Here is a 17497-nt window from a genome sequence, read left to right as displayed (position 1 = left end):
CTTATATGGATATATGAATGTAGAAATCGTACATAAACACAAATAAAAGTCTCTTTAATCTTTTTATGCCTTTTTTTTTCTTTTTTTTTTCTTTTTTGAGACAGGCTCTTACTGCGTATCCCTGGCTGGCCTCAAACTTTGCCTGTCTCTGCCCTCCAAGTAATGGGATTAAAGGTATGTGCCGCCATGCCCAGCCTCTTTTATGTGTTTTGTGCTCTGGTTTCCAAATACTTTCTTTGGTGGTGGTCTTCAAACATTAGTTTATATGGAAATAGTCATGGAAAAAGAGAGGAAAATACCAAATCCTTATGATTGTATTGATGGTTATTGTTTATTTCTCCTATCTTTAACATCATCCAGGATATATTTGGGAGATGTTAGTAACTTCAATTAATATTTATTTTCTGACAGTATCTTTTAATAATATTTCAGTGGAAATGTATCAACTTGTTCTAACTTTGTTCTAACTTGGGATCATTAAATCCCTGTTTTAGCTCTTCTTACAGACAGTTTCATCATCTTATCATTTTTGGCACAAAACAAACTATGTTTTATTCAGTTTACAAAGAAGATGGATTCTCTTGATGTAAACAAGAGATTGGAAAAACTCTCAGCCTTGGATTATAAGGTAGAAATTTCAATGTATATAGTCATATTACTACTCATTAAAGCACACTAAAGCATTGCATGAGTTAATGTTATGGTTTTTACTCTTGAACGTTGTGGGTTTAGGGAAACCTGAATCTACCTTTGTACCTTTCCTGTGGTGGAGGCCTAATGATGACGTATTTGAGCTTATGGAGGGCAAAGTTGGCTTTCGTGCTGATGTTAGTAGATAATTCTTTATCACGTTCCACTGAGGAGTCATATAGCCACTCTGGTTTTCACTCAGAGAAAGGAAAGAAGGAAGAAGGTCTTTCAAAGATTAATAGAAAATGCAGTAAGTAATGGGAAGACGCTCACATCCCACCCCAGCTGTACAGGGGGGAATACAAAAGGACATTTCTTTCAGGTGTGCTAGTCCTTCTCCCTCTGCTAACCCCGGGGAATTTGTTTCCCTGTATCATGGACATTGCATTTGTTAAGGCAGGATTTTTAGTTTAAATGATGTGCTTAGATTTTCCACATTACATTTGAACCGCTGGAAAGGCATAGTCTCTGCAAGAGTGAGCGTCTAATACATTTTCCAGGCTGTTTCAGTTCAAGGCATCTTTTCAGCACTGACTTGTGTTTGCAAGATTGATCCAGCCTCTGTGACGTGGATTTGAGACAGTTCACTGTTCAGTGGGAACAGAGCTGATACAGCTTTCTTAAAAATGATGCACATGTATGCCAGAGGCAAAGCCAGCCCTGTAGCTGGTAATTGGTATGTGTGCTTAGAAGCTGTTTTTTTGTATCTAACTTTCTGCACTTTGGAATTGCTATTTATGATGATTGGGGTAATAGTGGCATAGGAAATATATAATTTGTTTAATAGAAACATCTATTCTTATAAGAAAGAGTTTAACATGGAAAAAGTTACCTAAAATAAGTTTTTCATTGTGATAATAAAATACTGTATGGCTAGTATGCCAGATTTGTGGAGCTTCTATAAAATTTACATGATAATGATTTTTTTCTAATTGGCAATTTATGATATTCATGTATCATATTTAGTTAGTCAAAAATCAAAGATTCCCTTTAATATTATTACAGCATTGTTTTTTTCCCCAAATGGTTAACCTATATTGATTTAAAAATGTTGTTTTTTTCCTAATGTTGATTTTTAAAAATGTATCATTCTTCATTAGCTAAAGCTTTTTAAAGTGTTATTAACCTTATTATGTAAAATCCTGTATGACTAGTTCCTTTGTTTCAGATATGATAGGTAACTGAGTGATGTCTTCTTGACTGAAAGATGGTAGCTAATGAGAGCTGAAACTCTGAGGGTGTCAGGTATTTTTTTAAAAAAATATATAAAAAACAAGCCTAATCTTTGGGTCTATCTTGCTTAGATAGGGGATTTAACACAGTGTTTCTGCCTTTGGACTTTGGCACTTATTGGCACTCCGTATCATTGCTACACAATAGAGGAATATGTTTCCTTCTGGAAAGACCATGATTTTCATTTCTTCCTGCAATGTTTGAAACAGATAATTAGTGAATGCCATCATTTACCAACTGGAAGGCTAGTGTAAGAAACTTACCCATTTTCCCTGCTCTCTTGAGCATCATGACAGAACACCAATGCCTTTCAAATTCACAGGAAACATAAAATCTCAAACAACTACTCTGTATTGTACAAAAACTGAATATGCCAATCACTCATTTTTAACTTGACTTTATCATCTGGATATTTGTAACATGCCTACATGGCAGGCTGGATACCAAAATATAATGTGCATGTGTCTTTAAATACTTAGCAATTATAGTATTTCTCTCAAATAAGAAGGAAGTTTTAATAATTACATCAAAAACTTAACTATAAGTATTTATACTTAAAAACATAAAGTGCATCTGTGTTTTATCAATGTCCATTTGGATTTTAAAACAAGAACTTTTATCGAGTATTTGTAATTCTGATTTTCTTTCCAGTTATACCATAATTTAATTATTTCACACTGAAATAATTTTGACAAGAAGAATTTCAGGGTAAATATCCTGACAGTATTGACCTTTAACAAGCTTTCCTGTCCACATTTAGAATTCAGTTCAGTTTACCAGTTGAGGGACAGTGCAAGGAGTTAAATGTTTGCTATGAGAGAACAACACTGGTAATTACTTTGATTTGGTTCCTTTTGATGTATATTCAGAGGATGAAGAGGTCAATAATATTATGGCCATGCAAATAGAAAAGAGTTCCTTTTGACCATGTTGGAAAAAAAATAGCAGAGGATTATTAAAGCATTAACCTTGATTTTAATGGCCTTGGTTGAGTGGTGAGATCACAATTTGGATGAGCCTGATTATTTACTAAATACAATACATAAATGCAACGGGTTCTTAACACCCATTGCACTCTGGCATTATCGCATTACTGCCATCCTTTGTTGCCTTGCAGACAGGAATATGAAAGCAATCTGTCATGTAGTGAGACTGGCTCCAGAAGCATTTCTCTGATAAGAAGACCCCCTGCCCTTTGCTAGTGTCTGGTCCAGTAGGCTTAGCCATGCGCTTAATCCCCAGAAAGTGGTTCGATTATTGCTGACCAGCAATGGCAAGATAGTTTTTTTTCCTTCCAAGCTATCAACCTTCCATTAATTCCTTAAGCAGAAATACGGTGCAATCTATATTTCCTTGGCATGTGTCACCCAGATGGTGCCGTGCTTATGTTTTCAAATAACCATGTTCCAAAATAACATAGTTTGAATAATAAATTCGACAAATCCTTCCTAAGAAAGAGAAGTGTAATTCTCAGAAGCTGCATAAACTTTCACGTACGATGCCATGGCTTATCCCTTTTATGCAGAATATGTGTGTATACGTCTCATATATTCTTTTAAGAGATATTTGCCTCAGGTTGTTTTTTCCTTTTATTGTTGTCAGTTATTGTTACTGTGTTATGTCTTAAATAGTAGTCAGATACTCTTGGTCAGCAGTACTGAACTTGTCATTTAATATAACTGATCCTAAACCCTATGTGTAGGTCGATGCTGTCAAGCAACCATGACTGTACATTTTAGTATTGATTGGAATTGCTACATCTAGTTCCTCCATCCTAACTCGCATTTCTTTTTTTCCCTTTCCTCTGCTAAAAATTGGGAGAATTTTGAACATATGTCTTTTTTATGTATGTGTCAAAAGAATTTGGTAAATTCTGACACCCTCTTAAACACATGTTGAGGATGCATATTTACTTGTGTGTATTACATTTACAGATGCTTCGATTTTTTGGAACTACTCAGATTATTTTGCACCCTTTGAAAGAAACATTTTCATGTTTCTTTTTGTTTGTTTGTTTGTTTGTTAACCATTAGATTTCCTATTATGACATGCCTGGCCCAGCAAACAGGACACTAGAGCGTCGCTTAGCTATCAATTCCATTCAGGATGTACTTGTTTGCTGGTGGCCGCTGGTCAGTGATGGCGCTTGGCCTTGGACTCCAATCTCTTCTGAGAAGGACAGAGCCAATCTCCTGCTCCTGGGTTTTACTCAAGGAGGACTGCAGGTAAATCTAAAACAAATGCATACGTTTTAATGAAGTGCAAATAAAATAGTATTGCTGGTTTTTCTATTCTGAAATATGTGTGAATACATTTTAAACCTATAATTTATATTTTTCAAATATTCAAAAGGAAATAGAATATAAAATGAGATCCTAAAATGTAACGTAGCTAGAGCATAAGTAGACAATTTCAGGCTGGCTGAACTGTGCAGTGATTGAAAACACTGGCTTCTGGGTTCATATGCTGATTCTGCTCTACTTTGCCCTCTGCGTGAGTGAGTTACTAACTTCTAGGTGTTGTCATTTCAGTATTTGAAAAGTAGAGTTAAACTGGTAAGAATAGTGTATACGCATAACACTTACACACAACAAACTTGTAATCACTGTTCACGGTTGTCGATAGCACCAGTACTGTTTGTTGAGGAAAAGCCATGCTACCAGTTACCCTTAGCAACTCTCCGTCAAATGCCTGTTGCATGCAAGCCCCTGTGCTGGTGCCCGTCAGTGGGGCAAGGAGCTGCAAGGGAGGCTTCAGCACAGCAGTCTCCCTCAGGACCCGAGTGCTGATGGGAGCCCTGGAGCACAGCCTGCGCTCATGCTGGCATTCTCAGTCTGTGTCTCCCACAGTGCTGTGGTCCTTTACTCAGCCACACAGTAGACTGTGTGTGCTTTCACTTTGTACCTGTGTAAATACAAACTTTTGGTGTTCTTTTTTATAATCAAAAAGGGTTCTCTCCTTTTTAAAGTTTTAGTTTTGACTGGGTGAAGAAAATCTATTCCACTGTTTTCCTCTAAAACTTCAGACTTTAAGAAGTATTTCTCACATTAGTGTTCTGGTTTAAAGTGAGTAGGCCTATGCATTCTCTTTTCCCACCTACATAAACTTTCAGTCTTTTGAGTTTTGTTTATTTTGGAGACTGGGTTTTGTTATGTAACCTGAAACTCCTGATCCTCCTGCCTCAGCCTCTTGAGTGTTGAGTTTGAAGGCATGTGCTACCATGTCCAGCTTTAGGCTGCCTTTTAATATTGAAGGGTCCTAGTACTTCATATTTGATATGTATGCATGTCTTCCTTAAGAACTGGATTTTTTTCCAATTTTTCTGCAGTGAGCTACCCAGTTTTATGTCTGGTTTGGGTAGATTATCTAGTCTAACTGGCCTTAGTTTTCTTGTTTTTAAGATAGTAAATTTAAACCATCTGAGTTCAACCCAGCCCCCTGGTGGCTCTCAAGAGTGCAGGTATGGGGACTAAAGCACAGATCTGTTGTGGTCATTTCCACTTAAATCTTTATTTGATCTTGACCTAGCTTTCCAGTGTTGTTTTCTTATATAAATCTATGCGCCGGCCACATGAATTGACTCACCAACTCATTATTTCCCATTTCCTGTATTAATGGTGTTTCTGTCTGAAGTAGCCAGCAGCTCTGAGCGTGACCTTGCATAACCTCTATATTTCATCCCAGATGGCAGGAATAGGAAACTATCTTGCCTTCAAGGACCTTAGTTGCTTTTTTTACCGGTGAGAGACAAATATGAAAACACTTAGTCAGTTTGCTGTAGGTAGAGTGTGTATAAGCTGTAGTGGGAGCCGACAGGGAGTGGCTGATTCTACTCAGATAGTGAGAAGATTAAAAGGCTTTACAATGTGCTCAAAGATGAGATGGGTACCCAATTCTGCTTGCTTTTATTACCTATTCTAGATTTAATTTCAAGCCTTTATTAACACTGTGGAGTGATTTTGCTAGCCTTTTCTCCCCTCTGAAACAGTGTCAAAGGGGATTATATGAGCTCGATTTTTATAAGTTACTGATTCCATTTTTAAAGAGTTGTTTAAGTCTTTTCGTGGGAGGCAGTTCTGTTTTGTCAAGTTGTTTCCCATAGTTTTCATGAAAGTATCCACTTTATGGAAGCATCTGAATCTATTTTTATAAATTTGTATATGATATGTGAGTATCATTTTTTTGTGCTACCAGAGATCTAACCCAGAGCCTCTTTCATGCCAGGTAAGCAAGCACTCTACCCCTGAGCCACACCCCAAGCCCACTTTCTCCTTAGTACGTTCTCTTTCACTTCTGATAGTTTATTATGTGCAGTTCATTTTCCCGGCAAGGGCTTTGTCTTAGCACTCGGCCCTTTTAGCTGCTCTATCAAAAGTCAACTCTTCAAAAAATTCGTCAAGTTCTTTCCAGAAACTTTTGTGAATTTCACTATTTAAAAGGTAAATAAATGTTGGGGGTGGGGAGGATACTTGTTTTACTTTTTCATACAAAGAATTAATCTTTAAGTGGAACATTTTTTAGCATGTCATGCATTAAAGCCACCAGTGGCTGAAAGTCATGGTCAAGACTATTCCTTTAGTTTCTTTTTCAATAGCAGCTACAGATTTTTTTAAACAAACCATCAGAATAATAAGACAATATGCTTTTAAGCACTGAAATTATAACCAAAAGAGGGAAGAATCTTCACAGAGAAGAAATTGAATCTGTTAAACTATAGAATTTTAAAAAAGCATTTCCTGTCTAGCCCTTACCAGAAAAGATAATAAGCTTTTATTTCAACAGTGGCAGAATCCCAGAACAGTGTTCCTACCCAGTAATAACATCACAGTCGCCTGCGGAGCTTCTGAGCCTGGGCCGCCACACTTCCTCCATCAGAATCTCCGGTCAGGAGGGGGCATCGGTAATCTGTTTCAGGTTCCCTAGGTGATTCATGTGCATCCAAGTTGAGAACCATTGCTTTACAGCAAACTTAAAAAAATAAAAACTGAAGCCATCTTTTTTTTTGCATAACAGACCATGGAAAGGATAAAGCCCACATAGTGAAGCAAATGAGAGTTTTAACAGTAGACTCTAAGTAGAAAATTGGCTTACCAAGCTGCTAAAAAAAAATAAGAAAAGAAAACAAAGGAAACAGAAATCAACTCTCTGTGACCAAATTATCTGTCTTTCTGAGGGAAAACATTTTAAAATTTATTTTATGGATATTAGAAAACGCCTGGCCCAATTTCACACCACGGAGTTCTAAACAAATAGTGTGTATCTTAATTAGAAGCGTGGAGCAAAGGAGTTATGTAGTCTAAGAAAAATGGGTGATAAATAGTGTAGAAAAGGGAATTTTATCAGTAAATTCATAAAGCCCCTATTTTAGGGGCTTGGGAGTTGGCTCAGTTGTCGTTCAGCCTACAGACCTGAGTTTGATCTGCAGGGCCATAAAAAGCCAGGCGTGATCCTAGCACGAGGGAGTGGGAGACAACAGGATCCCCAGGCTCTCTGACCTGGCAGCCCAGCCCTTGTCAAGTACCATGTCCTAGTTAGAGAGCCCATCTCAAAAGAACAAGGTTGATGCCTACTGAGGAACAACACACAGCACAGACCTCCCACCTCCCCGGACACACCCACACATAGCACCTGCACACATACACGAGCCTGTATATACGTATGTGAGCATATTTTAGCAGTTTATGTGTGGGTTATTGTGTATTATATGGTAATGTCTCCATTTAAATTTTTATTCCTTATACTTTATTTTGAAAAATTTTTATCATTTTCTTCTGTTGTATACATTTACTCTGACAAGAATCTCATGACAACTTATTCTTCTCTTTTATATTTGCACAGTCATTTTAGCTTTTTAGATGTGTGAATCTGATACTTCTTTCTGCCCGTGGTGCTAACATCACAGTATCTGTCAAGAGACCAACTGAACTTGCTCACCAAGGTAGTCACGACACAGTCGCAGAACATTTCAGATAAACCTCACAGACACATGTTTTTCTTATGAAAGATTTTGTTGTTTGTGTTTATTTATTGCTGTTTGTGTTGAAACAAGGACTCATGTAGCCCAGGCTATCCTTGAGCTCTCAATTGTCTTGCCTCTGCCTTCAATGCTGGGCACCACCCCAAATGAAGCATTATTTTTGTGGCAATTCTTTAAGAGTAGTAACTGATGGGAAAGTGTTTATGTCCAGCTATTAATATAGTACAATTTGGCAAAGGAATCCAGAAAATTTACAGATATTTTCAACTGAAAAGCTAAAATAGTTATGAACACCAAAATTCATTATGAACCCAATGAAGTACATCTGTGTTAGCTTTTAGCTAAATGATTCAAATATTCCGTTTTAGGGAATGCGAGGCTTGCATTTTTGTAAGTGCTGGCTTAATATATATTTATTACAAAATACAATGCATATAAAACAAACCACACAAAGGCATGGCTTAATGTGCTATTATATGCAAAACCCCCTTGGACTTGGTGGCCAGGTGGGGAACTAGAACTTTGCAGCCTCGTGAAGCACCTCTCTGCTGTCTCAATCTTAACTGCTACTCCATCCCCAAGGTAACCATTGCCATTGACATCAACCACTTTCTCGTTTGCGTATACAGTTTCTACCACCTGTGTGCATCCCCAGAAAACAGAGCAGACTGTCCACTTAAAGCATTTCAGTGTGTATCTTATGTACAAGTTCCCATCAGCCCCATTCTTTCCTTAAAATGTATCTATTGCAACGGCAGTGGCGTGGACTGGACCTAGTTTGTATCACATGGCAGCCTCTGCCATGTTTCTCTGTCCTCTGACCAGTCTGCAGGGTCGTTTTGGAGTCTCTCAGGAGTAGTTGTCCTTTTATCAACAGGCGTGTCGTTTCAAGTTCACTTGCCTTCTTAGTTGTTTCTGGTTTTTGATGATAACAGCTATTGATGTTCAGTTCCAAGGTGCATTGATTCATTCATTAATGTTTCAAAATAGTAACTTTCTAATTAGATTATTTTATTTTCATTTATTATTTGGACTTTTTTATAAAATGATACCTCTATCAGCCTTATATAATAAGCTGAATAAAAATGTCTTTTTTCTTACCATTTGTCAAGATAATAAACCGATCTATAACAAAGGTGGTTGATTTTAATTTTTAAAATATTATTAATTCATAGATTCAAACATTCTATTTGATATATTCATAAATTATAACTGTATCCTTTAGAAGCTTACATTACCCCATTTGTGGCCAATAAAAACGTCTTCAAATTGCTCTTTCCTGTTATAATCTCAGCAACTTTGGTAGATCCCCAGCTATCTGCTGTGTCAGTAGTTCATGTCTAGCTTGTACATTGCCAGGCCTCGGCTGCAGTTAGGCATTTCTCCAAGACACTGTTTTGTTGTTATTTTTTTTTTTGTTGTTTGTTTGGTTCATTTTGTTTTATTTCAAGACAGAGTTTCTCTGTGTATCCCTGGCTATCCTGGAACTCACATTGTAGACTAGGCTGTCCTTGAACTCAGAGATTCACCTGCCTCTGCCTCCCGAATGATAAGATCAAAGGTGTGCACCACCGACTCCCAGTGACACTGTTTTTTTGTTTTTGTTTTTAATGGAAAATGATAATTTTGAGTCTAAGTCAAGATATTAGGGATATTGGCTTGTTGTCTGGGGGTTGGTCATTGTTTCTAGATTTCTTCAGTAGCAATATTTGTATTTGTATACATATTCATAGTATGTCCATATTGGTACTTCTAGCTCAATGCTACAGAATTCCTAATTTAATTTTTCTGTATGACTTCTATATTTCCTATTTTCTGTACCCAAACTCTTAGTTTACAGGGATTCAAGGAATGCATTAGATCACATAATTTCTAATTTACTATGTCCCATATCACACGCATGCCTCCCTTGTCTAGGTGATCATCCTAACATTACTACTAGTATTATAATTATTGAGGGCATTCAGTTTTTTTCCTCTGTTTTGCTCATTTCTCTTCTCTCACTTTAAAATAGTCTAAATTATTATATAACATATTTATTGCATATAATTCTCTCTTTAAAACCCTCATCTAGCTGTTCATGGGTATTGTCATTGCCATCTAAAAGAATTGTCTGGTGTATGTGCAGATTTAAAGAGACTAAGAAATTAAGGTACCACTGCTGCTACTTTGAATATTATGGCTAGTAGTTTTATGGTCATGATAAAACTTCTAATTAGAACCTGAATTTTGTGCTAAGTGTCTGTGTTTAGACTCTTGTTTTTTTCATTTGTATGTGTAGCTATTGGGAACTCTTTGCTGAAAAGACTGCTTTCTTTATTGGCTTGCTTTGCTCTTTGTCAAAAATCATTGGTTCTCTGTTCTGTCCCATTAACTATTTGCCTATTCTTTCTTAAAACCTTACTGGTTTGGATTAATATAGCTTTCTAGTCTAAAGAACTACTTTTTATAATAGTCAATACAATATTTCAAAGACTTACTTCATGAAAAGTAGTTCTTTAGACTAGAAAACTATCTTAAACCAAACCAGTAACGTTTTAACTTACACATGCTGAAAGGCATGGGTGCAAGAGTGTTTATGCTTCCTAGTAGACATGTTTATCTTTCTAAACATATGTTTATGATTGTATGGTATTTATATATTTATCCTCTATACAAATGTCAGAATTAATTGGAAATGTTAAAAATAGGGAATACATCTATTTAAAACCAAATGCTGCTATTTATTTGAAAAGTACTTTTTTGATATATGTGTGTGTGTGTGTGTGTGTGTGTGTGTGTGTGTGTGCGCGCGCGCACGCATGTGTGTTCACGCACTTGCACTCGCTTGTTTATGTGTGTGCCACAGTATGTGTGTGGAGTTCCGAGGAAAAGTTGAGTCAGTTCTCCCTTTCACCATGGGGTTCAAGGGCTCCAGCTCAGCTCACCAGGCTGGTTAGCAGGGCCCTAACCCACTCAGCTGTGGTACTGGCCCCATGTTCCTTCTCTGTTTTTCATGATGTATTGGATTGACTGTGTGGAGCAATAGGGAACTCTTACTCACCACTGGTTGAAGAGAAAGTTAGTAGACTGTGATAGAGAACAACACAGTGATAACTGAAACAATTAAAGGTGAGTTTCTGACACTAAGGAAAACGGTCTGTGTATACAAGGAGCCACATACAGAGAATATTCATAGCATTGGTGCTTTCAATAGTAAGAAAGAACTAGAAACAACTGAAGTATCTGTTGATCTTTCAGGCTTATCAATAAGGAAGCACAGGAAAAATTTTAATAGATTTCAACATGCACTAAACATATTATATGTGAAAGCAAATGCTAGATATCTTGTTTAAATATATAATAGATGAATTAAATATTAAAACTAGTTGATGTTTTTCCTAATGTTTGAGGTATTTTTCAATAAAAAATGTCAATTGTTTGCCTCAGTTTTATAGCCAATAGCCAATATAATCAGGGGACATATTTGTCCCTAAGTCTGTGTGCTGGCTGGTTTTTGTCAACTTGACACAAACCTAGACATATCTTGGAAGAGAGACTCTTAATTGAGAAAAAGCTTTCATAAGATTAACTGTCTGTAGGGCATTTTCTTAGTGACTGATATGGGAGGGCCCAGCCTATTGTGGGCATGTGGCCCCAGGGTGTTTGAGAAAGCAGGCTGAGTGAGCCAGTAAGCGGCACTCCTCCATGGCTTCTGCATCAGTAACTGCCTCCAGGTATCTACTCTGATTTTCCTGGATGATAGTCACAAGCTTTAAGAGGAAATAAACCTTTTCCTCCCTACGCCACTTTTGGTTATGGTATTTTATCATAGCAATAGAAACTCTAACTAATAAACAGTCTGTATTATATTTTGTTATATAGTAAGATGGTGTAAGTATGCTTGCTTTCTGTGAGAATAATTTTTCTGTGTTTTCCCTCCTGGAGAGAAAGAGAGAAGGGGACAGGGGGATCCAGGCCTAGTAGTGCTGTCTGTAAATGTAACTACTCTAGTGACTGAGGCAGGAGGACCACAAGTCCAATGCATGCTGAATAACTGAATGAGACCCTGTCTAAAAATTTAAATAATGGGTTGCAAATATAACTCAGTGGTAGACTTCTTGCTAAGCAAATGGGATATCCCATGTTCTCTCCCTGATAAAACACACATACACACACACACACACACACACACACACACACACACACACACACACATCAGCTTAAATGTCTACCAACAGGCAAATAAAAACATATTTTGTGATACATTCGGAGGGTGGAATGCTATATAGAAGACTAAACTATATCTGTGTGACTTTCTTAAATTGCAGAAGAATAAATTGAGCAAAAATGAAATTACAGTATGAGACAGTTTAATAACATTTATGCAAACTTATAAAACAGAATAATTCTACATGTTCTATAGGGCTGTTCTAGATTGATTATAATAATATACATAAGGATAAATACCAAATTCATAATAATGTTGCCTCTGGGGTGGGATAGAAGGAAATGGGGCCTGGCAGGCTTCAACTTATATGTGATATTTTATTTTTAAAATTGAGGCAAAAAGATAGTATTTCCTAAAGCTGTTTTTCACATATTTTTCTCTCCACTTTTATGTGTGTGTTGAATGTTTCATAAAAAGAAGTAAAAATAAAATGTACTTTTTATCTCCTGTTCCTAAAAATTCTGCAAAGTGATATAGAGAATGTAGATTTCAGAATAAATCCTAGTGATAAGCTAAGAGCTCTGGCTGCTGCATAATCTTTTAAGTAACCTGTTTACCTACTGGTGAAGGTTTCAGTGCCAGAAAAGGCCTCTCTTTAAATAATTTCCTGATTTGCATATTGGGTGACTTTTAAAAGATTCATGAGAGATACCCTCTCTAGCTGAAACATGAAACTTGAAGATGTGGGCCAGTCTCTAACACTATGTTCCTTTTCTGCTTTTTGTTCTTTCTGAATTTGAAATATCTTTCAGGAATGGCCATCAGTCGTATTGACTGACAGGGCCTTTCTTGTGCTGTTCCTGGATGGAGTCTATGTAGTTTTTTAGTCAAGTGGCTTCAGAACCTTAGGAACTTGCCATGTAGCTGAGGAGTGACCTTCAACTGACCTTCTTGCCTTTACCGCCAATATCCAGGATTATAGATGTGATAGGTATGTGCCACCATTCCCTGAAAATTTTAGATTTTCTTTTAAAGAATGAAAATGAAATTTCACCATAATGCAATTTTTTTCTGGTTCAACCTGAAAGCTGATTGATTTAAACCTGGCTAAATCGATTCTCTTTAGAAAGTTTTAGAACCTCATCTGATTGTTTGTACTGCTGTTTCTTAGCCAAAATTTTTACATTTTTAACATTTACTTATTTTAACACATGCATGTATGTGTTACATGTGTACATGCATGCACACAAATATCGAACCATGATCACCCATCTTTTGGAATGAAAATCCCCCCTCCTTGGCTGCCTCTGACATCAGATAGCCTTGGGTGTGCTGACACTTTGCTCAGGTTTCTTCCTGTTTCTTCCTTGTTGAGCTTCTCTTGGTGACACTGTGCTCAGGTTTCTTCCTGTTCCTTCCTTGTTGAGCTCCTCTTGGTGACATTGTGCTCAGGTTTCTTCCTGTTCCTTCCTTGTTGAACTCCTCTTGGTGACATTGTGCTCAGGTTTTTCCCTTTCCTTCCTTGTTGAGCTCCTCTTGGTGACACTGTGCTCAGGTTTTTCCCTTTCCTTCCTTGTTGAACTCCTCTTGGTGACACTGTGCTCAGGTTTCTTCCTGTTCCTTCCTTGTTGAGCTCCTCTTGGTGACACTGTGCTCAGATTTCTTCCTGTTCCTTCCTTGTTGAGCTCCTCTTGGTGACACTGTGCTCAGGTTTCTTCCTGTTCCTTCCTTGTTGAGCTCCTCTTGGTGACACTGTGCTCAGGTTTTTCCCTTTCCTTCCTTGTTGAATTCCTCTTGGTGACACTGTGCTCAGGTTTTTCCCTTTCCTTCCTTGTTGAATTCCTCTTGGTGACACTGTGCTCAGGTTTTTCCCTTTCCTTCCTTGTTGAGCTCCTCTTGATGACACTGTGCTCAGGTTTTTTCCTGTCTTTCCTTGTTGAGCTCCAACTTCATCTTCATGTTAAAGCAGAGACTGCTTTGCCTTGTCTGACTTACCAAATTTTGAATCTTTTCTTTTTCATCCCTCAATAAATTTTGTCTCATTTAAAATTTATGGAGTCGTGATATTTATTGACCATTGTCATATACCAAGTACAGTGGTAAGTCTAATAAAAGATAAAATCCATTTGATATTACCTTCCAAACCACATCTTCTCTGTATTTAAACTTTTCCTCCACGTGTTACACTCGGCACTTGGCTAAGTATCAACAGTAAATTTTAAGAAATATGGATTTTATTTAGTGATCAGTGCCTTTCATTCATTGTGTTAACTATAGACCTTGCCAAAGGATTGGGAGATTTCTTTTCAGAACCAGCAATAAAAGAATCTGTTTATTGAGGGTGCTTCTGTTCCTTGCACATTAGTTGTTATTTTTAATTCTTACAGCAATTCTACCTTTTCAGAAGAGAAAACTGGAGTTCTAAGTGGTAAGCTTGCCTCAGGACTCCATTGGCAAAAACGAGCTGGTGCCCAACTGCTGCATCTCCTCCACAGTGTTGACCATGATGGATAGACAGAATCAGGTTCAGTAGGAGCAAATTCTAAAGCCAATAGTTGGATGGGGTTTCTAGCACGATAATTAGGGTGTTTGGCCATCCTATCATCAGAGTAGGTCAGTTCGGGCTGTCTCTCGACCATTGCCAGCAGTCTGTTGTGGGGGTATCTTTGTGGATTTCTGTGGGCCTCTCTAGCACTTTGCTTCTTCCTATTCTCATGTGGTCTTCATTTACCATGGTCTCCTATTCCTTGTTCTCCCTCTCTGTTGTTGATCCAGCTGGGATCTCCCGCTCCCCCAAGCTCTCTTTCCCTCGACTCTCGCCCTTCATTACCCCCACTCATGTCCAGGCTGTACATGTAGATCTCTTCCATTTCTCCGTCATTGGGCGATCCCCGTGTCTTTCTTGGGGTCCTGTTTTCCAGGTAGCCTCCCTGGAGTTGTGAGTAGCAGTCTAGTCATCTTTGTTTTACATCTAGTATCCTCCTATGAGTGAGTACATACCATGTTTGTCTTTCTGAGTCTGGGTTACCTCACTCAGGATGATTTTTTCTAGATCCATCCATTTGTCTGCAAACCTCATGATGTCATTGTTTTTCTCTGCTGAGTAGTATTCCATTGTGTATATGTACCACATTTTGTTTATCCATTCTTCAGTTGAAGGGCATCTAGGTTGTTTCCATGTTCTGGCTATTACAAACAATGCTGATATGAACATAGCTGAACAAGTGCTCTTGTGGTGTGGTTGAGCATTCCTTGGGTATATGCCCAAAAGTGGTATAGCTGGATCTTGGGGGAGATGGATTCCCAATTTTCTAAGAAAGTACCATATTGATTTCCAAAGCGGTTGTACAAGCTTGCATTCCCACCAGCAGTGGAGGAGAGTTCCCCTAGCTCTACATCCTCGGATGCAGAGATCCATGGCTAGGCCCCGGGTGGATCTCTGGGAGTCCAATTAGCGAGAATGAGGAGGGTTTATATGAGTGAGAATTGTTGAGACCAAGGTTGGATAAAGCACAGGGACAAATAGCCAAACAAATGGAAACACATGAACTATGAACCAATGGCTGAGGGGTCACCAACTGGATCAGGCCCTCTGAATGGATGAGACAGTTGATTGGCTTGATCTGTTTGGGAGGCATCCAGGCAGTGGGACCAGGTCCTGTGCTCATTGCATGAGTTGGCTGTTTGAAACCTGGGGCCTATGCAGGATCGCTTGGCTCGGCCTGGGAGGAGGGGACTGGACCTACCTGGACTGAGTCTACCAGGTTGATCTCAGTCCGCGGGGGAGGCTTTGCCCTGGAGGAGGTGGTAATGGGGGATGGGCTGGGGGAAAGGTGAGGGGGGCCATAGTGGGGAGAACAAGGGAATCTGTGGCTGATATGTAGAACTGAATTGTATTGCAAAATAAAAATACAAATTAAAAAAAAAGAAGAAGAAAAATTCTAAAGCCAAGTGTATAATACTTTAAAATGCAGGTGTTTGGGTTATTTATGTTAACAGATCATTCTGAGAGTTATAAACACAGCTCTATCTGTTCTTTACATAGTTCTGTCAAAAGACTCCAGAATACCATAGAAGAAACTAATGGTGAATGGACAGTATTAGCTTATATTTATGTAATTTTTGTTTTGAGGAGACAGTATTATTTTGTTCATTTTAAAGTTAACCATTTACATTTCATGAGTGCACTCTTTTCAGAACAATTGAATTGATCTAAGAATGAAGCATCTTTAAGGAAAATCATCTAACACTCCACGTTTCTGTGGTCATTACTATGCACAATGGCCCTTAGAATGTGGGTTCATAGAACAACTTACCACACACATCCTCCTTCGCCCTCTTTCTTCTTCCCTTTCTGCGGACTCCTCTCCATATGTGAGGTTGTTGATGCCTGTGAGTCTCTCTCTTCCTCTGATCACAGGGAAGGGAAACTGATGAATTTGTAAATTACCTGTGTTCTCTAGGCAGGGTGTCTTGAGACCCTAGGTCATCAATAGCTTATCTCTTTGACCATCATTGTTCTTATCTCCAGAGTATAGATTCATGGCATCTATTTTTGGAGCAGTGAAGTGATTAAGATGTGTATGAAGGGCAGCATGTTCCAGGGTTAGAGAGACAGCTCAGTTGTTAAAGGCTGGTACTGCTCTTGCAGAGGACTGGATTTCAATTCCCAGCACGTGTGTTGGATGGCTCACAGGTTGGCCTGTGACTTTAGCTCCACACATGTACATAGCCCCCTGCTACCCAACAGATAAAATTTAGACAGAAAATAAATCTTAAAAGAAAAGTAGCACAATACTATACTTTTAAACCAAAATGTATCTCTAGTGTTGTTTTTGTTTTTATCTTTAAAATTTTGTGTAGCTTTTGTTTCATTTTCTTTTTTTGTTTGTTTGTTTATTTTTGGTTTTGTAGTGCTGTGGATCAAACCCAAGCCCTCATTCATTGAGTGCTTCACTGTCAAGCTATGTTCAAGCCAGTGGCATTTTTAGTTACACTATGTAAAACATCTTCCCTTAAATGGTCACTAACAGTAGTAGCAGAGCATGGATTGAGACCTGCTAAAGAGAGTCTCACAGACCCTTAGAGACAAAAGATCCTGGGGCCCCGAGCCTGAGCCCTGACCCCTGATCCCTGAGCCCTGAATCCTGAGCCTACCTTGTAACTTGTAGACTGTGCTGCTGTCTGCCTGGACCCTTCTACTCAGGCTATTTTAGTGTGAGTTCAGATTTCCCTCAATATCGCATAGCTCTTGGTGTCTTCCGTTTCCTTCAGTTTAAAATATTCAGTATATCCAAAGGGTTCCCCTGTACAATTTTAAGTTTTCTAGAGGTATACTTCAACTGCCGTTGCAGTGTTTCGCTTGCTTTAGTCTTTTGAAATGTGTGGCGGGCTTCCAGTTAGCTCAGTTTTTGCTTGCTGCTTCACAGGTATAGAACAGTGTGAAA

At 38.3% G+C, this 17497-nt stretch overlaps 1 protein-coding gene across 5 annotated transcripts in view; it reads left to right on the top strand.

Annotated features, from left to right (window-relative positions):
* Window positions 1–17497, top strand: part of Wdpcp (WD repeat containing planar cell polarity effector) — a 303350-nt gene that overhangs the window by 135953 nt on the left and 149900 nt on the right. For 4 of the 5 annotated variants that reach the window (XM_052734725.1, XM_052734723.1, XM_052734724.1 and 1 more), the window contains 2 exons: window positions 495–628; window positions 3957–4148. In XM_052734725.1, the coding sequence (XP_052590685.1) occupies window positions 495–628; window positions 3957–4148 (326 nt within the window). Of the gene's footprint in view, window positions 1–104; window positions 175–494; window positions 629–3956; window positions 4149–17497 lie in introns of all 5 variants that reach the window. The other variant, XM_052734727.1, reaches the window with a different exon arrangement.

The sequence above is a fragment of the Peromyscus californicus genome, unplaced genomic scaffold (genome assembly GCF_007827085.1).
Source record: "Peromyscus californicus insignis strain IS unplaced genomic scaffold, ASM782708v3 Scaffold_13__1_contigs__length_99412109, whole genome shotgun sequence".
Lineage (NCBI taxonomy): Eukaryota > Metazoa > Chordata > Mammalia > Rodentia > Cricetidae > Peromyscus > Peromyscus californicus.
This window is presented reverse-complemented; position numbering and strand designations above follow the sequence as displayed.